This window comes from Ictalurus furcatus, chromosome 28, assembly GCF_023375685.1.
Source record: "Ictalurus furcatus strain D&B chromosome 28, Billie_1.0, whole genome shotgun sequence".
In the NCBI taxonomy this organism is placed as follows: Eukaryota; Metazoa; Chordata; class Actinopteri; order Siluriformes; family Ictaluridae; genus Ictalurus; species Ictalurus furcatus.
Genome location: NC_071282.1, coordinates 15845250 through 15852238, shown reverse-complemented (window position 1 = coordinate 15852238; position 6989 = coordinate 15845250). Strand labels below are relative to the sequence as shown.

The 6989-nt window shown below is 36.9% G+C and overlaps 1 protein-coding gene across 2 annotated transcripts; it reads right to left on the bottom strand.

Annotated features, from left to right (window-relative positions):
• Positions 1 to 69: 69 nt before the first annotated feature.
• On the bottom strand, positions 70 to 6455 carry LOC128603934 (annexin A1). Of its 2 annotated transcripts, none has more exons than XM_053618720.1 (13): positions 5798 to 6455; positions 5473 to 5542; positions 5214 to 5328; positions 3889 to 3983; positions 3680 to 3793; positions 3501 to 3591; positions 3313 to 3392; positions 2805 to 2861; positions 2491 to 2584; positions 1869 to 1964; positions 1518 to 1576; positions 387 to 509; positions 70 to 266 (listed from the first exon to the last, which is right to left on the bottom strand). In XM_053618720.1, exons 2-13 carry the CDS (start codon positions 5530 to 5532, stop codon positions 201 to 203), a joined length of 1050 nt encoding a protein of 349 aa, XP_053474695.1. In that variant the 5' UTR covers positions 5533 to 5542; positions 5798 to 6455; the 3' UTR covers positions 70 to 200. The 2 variants fall into 2 exon arrangements, with proteins under 2 accessions (XP_053474695.1, XP_053474696.1); XM_053618721.1 differs by lacking the exon at positions 5798 to 6455 and adding an exon at positions 5649 to 5771.
• Between the last annotated feature and the right edge of the window lie 534 nt (positions 6456 to 6989).

Here is a 6989-nt window from a genome sequence, read left to right as displayed (position 1 = left end):
GTGAGACACTTATTTGAGTTCAACAGGCTGAAGGCGGAACACACTGAAGCCAACCAAGTCAGTTTGGGAAAGTTTTAGAGAAGTAGCTTTATTAAGATAGAATGGAATTACACACCGATTCAGTACAATGAGCATTTTTTTTTTCTTTAGATGTGCAGCACTGAACAGTAAAATAGCTTGAACATTTTGAAAATGCATGCTCAGACTCCTGTTTGGTCTCCACAGAGCACCAGGAGAATTTTCTGATAGTCCCCCTTGGTTTCTGCCTGTAAAGACCAAATTTGTTAGTTATTAAATAACCGTCTATGGTCATCAGTGAACATTGAAATTTCAAACCTCAATCACGTTTTTTATTTTTATTTGAATAAAATCTCAGTGTGACTCACAAGAACGTCTTGCTGAAGTGCTTTTCCGTACATCCTTTTGTACTCCTGAAGGATTTTCTGCAGGTCCACTTCAGAGCGACTCACTATGATCCGAATCATCGTGTCATGGTCATCCAACATGCCCTGAGGATGGAGCAGGTCTGATCAGAACTCCAGTCAAATACAGTAAGTACAATTAAATCCAAAATTATTGACATCCCTCATGAAAATGGGCAAAGATTATTGTATAAACTAAACATTTTATACAACTTTTGTTTTCTTCCATACTAAACATTTTAGGAACACATAGGACGTTATTTGTCAACGAATAGGACTTCCTCTGAAAAAAAAAAAAAAAAAAACATAAGTAAGAAATTACTGGCACAACATGGAATATTGGAGATAAAATCTAAACTAATGATCATGCCTGATATTAGGCTATACTGGGTTGCAAAGAGAGTTATAAAGGGTGCCAATATTTTGTTCTTTGATGAATAGCATTTTCATAAAAACTGCTTTTTTAAATAGTATTTTCTCTAAAGAATCCATAGAATATTGGAGATAAATGCAAAGGTGTGCCAATAATTTTATTAGCAATTATTTTAAATACCCAATGTTTTCAATAAATAAATACATTTTTTAAAAATGTACCGCTTAGAAGGAAAAAAACTGGAATTCTTTTTTAAAAATGTAACTAATCGGCGCCCCCTTCTGTTCACACTTAACATTTCACTCATCGTGTGTGTGTGTGTGTGTGTGTGTGTGTGTGTGTGTGTGGTTTTGTGTGTGTGTGGGGGGTGCATTTTTCTGCTCATTTTCTCAAAGGGTGCCAATAATTCTAGACTGCACCTGGAAGAACAATTTCGGAGAAGCATAATTGCCTAATATATGTACATATTTATTCACTCTGACCAATTGTCTTGCTGACTAAATTTTAAAGTAATAAGAATAAGAATAAAACAGATGTATTTGGGGGGGGGGGGGGGGGGTTGTAGTTATGTTTTTTTTTTTTTGGGATACAGTGTATTCAAAGATTGTGATACATTCAGTGATCATTATTCAGAATGTAACAAAATTCCAGATGACATTTCATTTTATTTTGTCTAGTAGATAGATTTTGTAGATAAACAAACCTCAAGCCTCAAGTTTTACCTTCATGGCCAGATGCATCCTTTCAGCAAAGTAGGCAGGTTTGTTCCAGGCTGCTTTCACTGTATAAACAACAACCCCATTGTACAGTCATGCTCGAGGCATCAATACAATACAGATTTAAACAAATAAGTGTATAAGTGTGTTGTGTAATCATGCGTTATTGGCAGCTTGGAAACTCCGTATATTTACATTCACATCTACAGCATTTAGCAGACACCCTTATCCTTATCCTTATCCAGAACTACTTAATGTCCTTTGTATTCTCTATCAAAAACACATCTTCATGCTACTATCACTCGATCAGGGACTAAGAGAACCATCAGCCTTACATATTTACACATCTACACTTACCCAGGGTCATTAGGCAATCCTCAGTGTCTCCACTTAGTTCCTGCTTCACTGCCTGAGCAAACCCCTCTGTGCCAAACTTATCATACTCCTTGAAAACTGAGAACACACACATCCTTATAAAACACAGAGGTGCCAACATTTATGGTTTACTTACCTACATTTACTTTTTCTTGCAATACAGAAACAGAAAACTCTGGTCTGAGCAAAGCTAAATAAAATCAGCTGAATTTGCTGACTCGGTGAAGGGGAAAGGACATGGGACGTGAAAGACGCATTTGTTTCTGGTAGCAAATTTTTTACGTATGTGAACTTTAACAGTGTGGATTCATAAGCTACCATTTATCGAGTCAGAAGATGGGAACTGAGGTTCTTTAGTCTGAAAAAAAAAGGAGATTTTTTTCTTATTACTTAAGCCAGATTCAGACTGTGTGATTACAGCAGTCTTTTAAGATGAGTGTTTATCACACTGAGCGTATCCACTACTGTATGTGTAGCTGTCCTGCGAGCTTTGTGTTGGACTCCAGAGCTCCAGGGCTGGAGCCGTACACCCCTGGTATAAATGGCTTGTGCATCTTATTTTATTTAGTTGCTTAATTCATTGTTGATCATGTCGTGTACTTACTTTTGCACAACTGAGCATCACCTCTGGAGGTAAGAACGTCGATGAACACAGAAGACACCGTTCCGAGCCTTTTTTCTCCGGCTTCAAACAGCGCCTGAGACCACCATTTAAACCCAACATTACAACACTGCATGTAGGAAATGTGTCTGTAGAGTTTCTCTTAGATATACTGTTGTTATTTCTATGGGTAATGGATGCGGTATTCAAAACCGGCTAATTGATATGATACACGTGAAAGATACACGTTCATGGATTGATGTATTGTGGGGGGGGGGGGGGAAACATTTTGATTGTTTGCTTGAAAACGATCTCACCTTGGCCTCACTTTTTGCGAGCCCATTGTCAATGTCACGATCCTCCTTTCTGATACCCTGTGTTAATAAAGCGGGTTAAGTTTGAATTCAAATAAAGGTAGTGTTCATAAGGCTGCGCAATCCTGGTATGACAAAATAACATAAACCTGAATCTGAAGCTGGCTTTTATTCGAATGTCATGACAGCTGACTTTGTAGCATGGTGGATTTCAGGTACGTGAAAACTTTTCTAAAAGAAGTGTGTAGTCTGAACAGTGAGAATTATGACACTGTAACAGCAGAGTTGCGCATATTTCCATCGGTGTTCTACTTTAAGTCAGCCTGGACAATATCATAATACAACCTTATGTCAACGTCTCACCAAAATTTTAACGACGGCTGTAAGAATAAGCCTTTATTAATATGTGTAGCTTTATGTCAGCTTTACTAAAGACTTTATGCATACGTCATGCAGCCCTATAGCATGTTACCTTTGTTTATAGTTTTCTTAACAAATGATAGATTCGTACCTTGGACAAGGCGAGTAGAGCCGTCTGGTAATGTCCGCTAGTGTCACCTCGAATATCGTGCTCCAGTTCCTTTCCATATGCTGTGATCCCGTACGTACATAATTGTGAATGCAATATGAATTCGGCTTTACACTTGTAAATATCTATCCAGAGTAATATACGTGACATGTACAGATCGCAGTATTTACCATCTTTATAGGCAGTTTTTAACAATTGAATTTCCTGGTTTGATCTCGTTCCCAGAATTTCATTCAGCACCTTTTCCTTGGTTCCCAAACCCTAAATGTGAAGGAAATATTTACATTTTTGAAGACCCTCTGAAAAAAAAAGGTAGTGAAACGTTTCGTGCTGAATTACTGTGCATTACCTTCATGGCCTGTTTGAGTTCATGGGCATCGTACTGCGCTGGAGTCATCAGCAGGGCCAGGGCCACATTTTTGTAGTGGGACTTCAAGACCGAATTTAAAGTCTTCACTAAATCCTAAAAAAAAAAAAAAAAAACAGGAGCATATTAGCGTGCTGAATGGATAGCATGTGTTACAGATAGTCTGCAGTTCTTGTACGTGAGGGTCTCACTTTTCCAGAGTCTTGTTGAAAAGCTGCTTTGATTTCCTGTCTCTGCGCATTAGTCCGTCTAGCTAGTATCTCTGTAATGGCGTTTTCATCCACACCTGCACACAGAGAGAATATAGACATCTTGATATGCTACACAACAGAAACACCACAAACCGATTCACACTGTAACCACTGTATTATTCACTGTAAACTGGAATCAGTCAAATAATCACTATTACTGTAACGATTATACAGTATGTAACTATAAATGAACAGTTTACGGCAACATTATTTTTTTTGTGTGTTGAATTTTCCACAGGGAAAATAATAACGTGTTAATTAAGCAACCATTGGTCACTTTTAATGACCATTAATTTCTCTGAAAGACTCAACACTATTTGGCCCATGTCAAAGTCGCTCAGATCCTTACACTTGCCCATTTTTCCTGCTTCCAACACATCAACTTCAAGAACTGACTGTTCACGTGCTGCTTAATATATCCCACCCCTTGACAGGTGCCATTGTAACGAGATAATCAATGTCATTCACGTCACCTGTCAGTGGTTTTAATGTTATGGCTGATCGGTGTACAGTATCAAAACTAAGTGCTAAAACTCACTTGTCAAGACGACGAACATTAGCCTGAAAAAGATTTCAGGCAGGTGTAAAGCTAACCGAAATGTATAACAGTAACCTGAGCGAGCTACAGTAACTCTTAAAAATGATTTAATGTAAACACTATATAGAATTCCCTGAAACTGTATTTGAAGATTCAGACACTAGCTAGCTAACCTAGTTGGCTAAATGATTCAGAAGTTAACTTCTTAAGTAAACAGCACATTAGGAAGAATTCATTTTGGCCATTTTAGCTAATTCGTTTCAACAGTAGACTTGTGGGAACACTCTGAAGGTAAAAGGAGAGTCTTGACATCGCTGCTCAAGTGCTCAGGTGCTTCTGACTAGACGTAGACTGCAGCTGAGCATCCCATTGAATTTACTGTAAACACCTTCGATGCTAAATATTTTCTCAGAATGCAGTAAAGAATGAAAACAGCTGTAAAGAAATAAAACAGTATGTTACTGTTAAAAAAAAAAAAAAAATCCATAAAATTCCTAAAAGTAAATATTGGTCCCAGATGAGCTTAAGTGTGCTAGCATGGCATTCTATATATAGTATTTTGGACAATTAGAAAGCTAATGGCCATTAACCATCAGTCTCTCACACATACACACTATCCACCACTGTACAGGAAAGTATTTAAAGGCAGTTTCTCACACTGACCTGAGCACTGAAACTAACACATACTTAGTTTCATTTGATAGCCCTTTGGTTTCAGAAGCACTACCTTTTGTTTCAATGGCTTCTTTTAAAGCAGCAGCATCTCTGCTGGCGTTGAAGTTTGGATCAGGCCGGACAGTACCATAGTACGGGGTGGCGCTTCCTTTAGAAGAATCTTTGCCCTGTTGTTCACAGACAAGAGCTTTAGCAAACAGAACATTTATAAAACATCTACGTACACTATTATTATTATGTCTTGAAAACCAAGCACAGACACAACATCACAAGTAAATAAAAATAAACAAAACAGTAGGCTTTGAACAAACCGAGTTGTCTTTTGGCTTGTCATCAGTTAATCCTTTAAATAATTTATGGAAGAATGACATCTTGAGGGCTCTAAAAGACACAAGTGGGCGAATTATTAATCACATCCTTCACATAAATGTCATATCTATGTGAACATTAATAACCACTTACAACATTTTAGCTCAGTAGAACGTACCAGAAAAATAACTGACCAATAATTTGTTAAAGATTTCTTGCCAAGATTTGTTTTCAAGAATGTCATAAGCAGTTTTCGATCCATTTCCTAGGTTTCAAATGATAATCACAGCTGTCAGAACATCTCATAAGTGTAAAACTGAGTCTCACCTGTGTTGCAAAGGTTGCAGGGATCAGACTTAAATGATTGGTAGAGGAACAGAACTCACAATAACTTGCTGCACTGGTGCAAACTGGGTGGAGATTGTGGAATCAGGTCCTACTGGTTGTACCTGACTTCATGCTAGTTATTGCATAAGAAGCTATTTATACTGGTTCTCTGCAGGAGCTTAACCTGGCCTGGGCATTCGGGGCTTCAGCTCTGAAGATTTTTTCTATAGTCCTGAATAATTCTCTACTTGGAGCAGTTTGTCACTACACCACTGAACATCAGTCAAAGAAGACAGCATTGTTGTAATTTTGTATCTTCAGTGAATGGAGTGTTGTATTTATCTTCAGAGAACTGAGACGAGACCAATCAGACAGGGTTTACAGGAAAATATGTAGAAATACTTGTGTCTTATTGGCTGACAGCTCTCATTCCTTGCCAAACGCTAACTCACATTCAATTAATGTGAGGGGAAAAATGGTAAAAAATAAAATAAAATAAAATAAAAAAAATACCAGTAAAGGGGTTAAAATTGAAACACTAACATCCTCTGATGCTGAGCAGGAAAACAAGGTGTGTAAACGAAAATAAAAACACATACCAATGTTTGATTACATTTATTATAATATATAGGCACAATAAAACAAATGCATTTGTTTTCTATTGATAAATAAGTAACACATCAGATAAGCTGATTATTTGAGTTAAATACTTAAAATATTTTCAAACTAGGCAAATTAAAGCGAAGGTATAGAATTTTTGGGATTTGTGGAATTTGGAGACCTCTAGTGGAGGAAATTGTATTGCACGCTATTTAGAAGATGAATATGATTCCAGCTTATATTTGATCAAATCTACAATATTTGAAGCGAATCATTATTGAAAATCTTTGTTGTGTTTTTTAAAATTTCATTCATCATTATGATAATGATGATGATTTTCCGGTTGACCGCCAACGTTAAGGTTGCCAAGTCTGCATAACAAAACAAGCTCAATAGCCCAATATTTAAAACTTGTAAAAACAACAACAACAACAACAACAACAACAACAACAGGAGTCAATAAAATCAGTTCCAAAGTTTAAAGTCTAAACCTCCCTCCATTACATTACAAAATCATGACTATATTTCCCAAATTTGCTGCAATATTTACAAAGTACAGTAAAATTAAAACACATACAATAAATGACCAAGT

Excerpts from the sequence above, each read along its gene's own strand:
- LOC128603934 (XM_053618720.1), bottom strand. The coding sequence starts at position 5,532 with ATGTCATTCTTCCATAAATTATTTAAAGGATTAACTGATGACAAGCCA. Across the intron at positions 3,592-3,679 it reads AACTCAAACAGGCCATGAAG|GGTTTGGGAACCAAGGAAAA; the intron begins GTAATGCACAGT and ends CTTCACATTTAG. Across the intron at positions 3,393-3,500 it reads AAAAACTGCCTATAAAGATG|CATATGGAAAGGAACTGGAG; the intron begins GTAAATACTGCG and ends ACGGGATCACAG.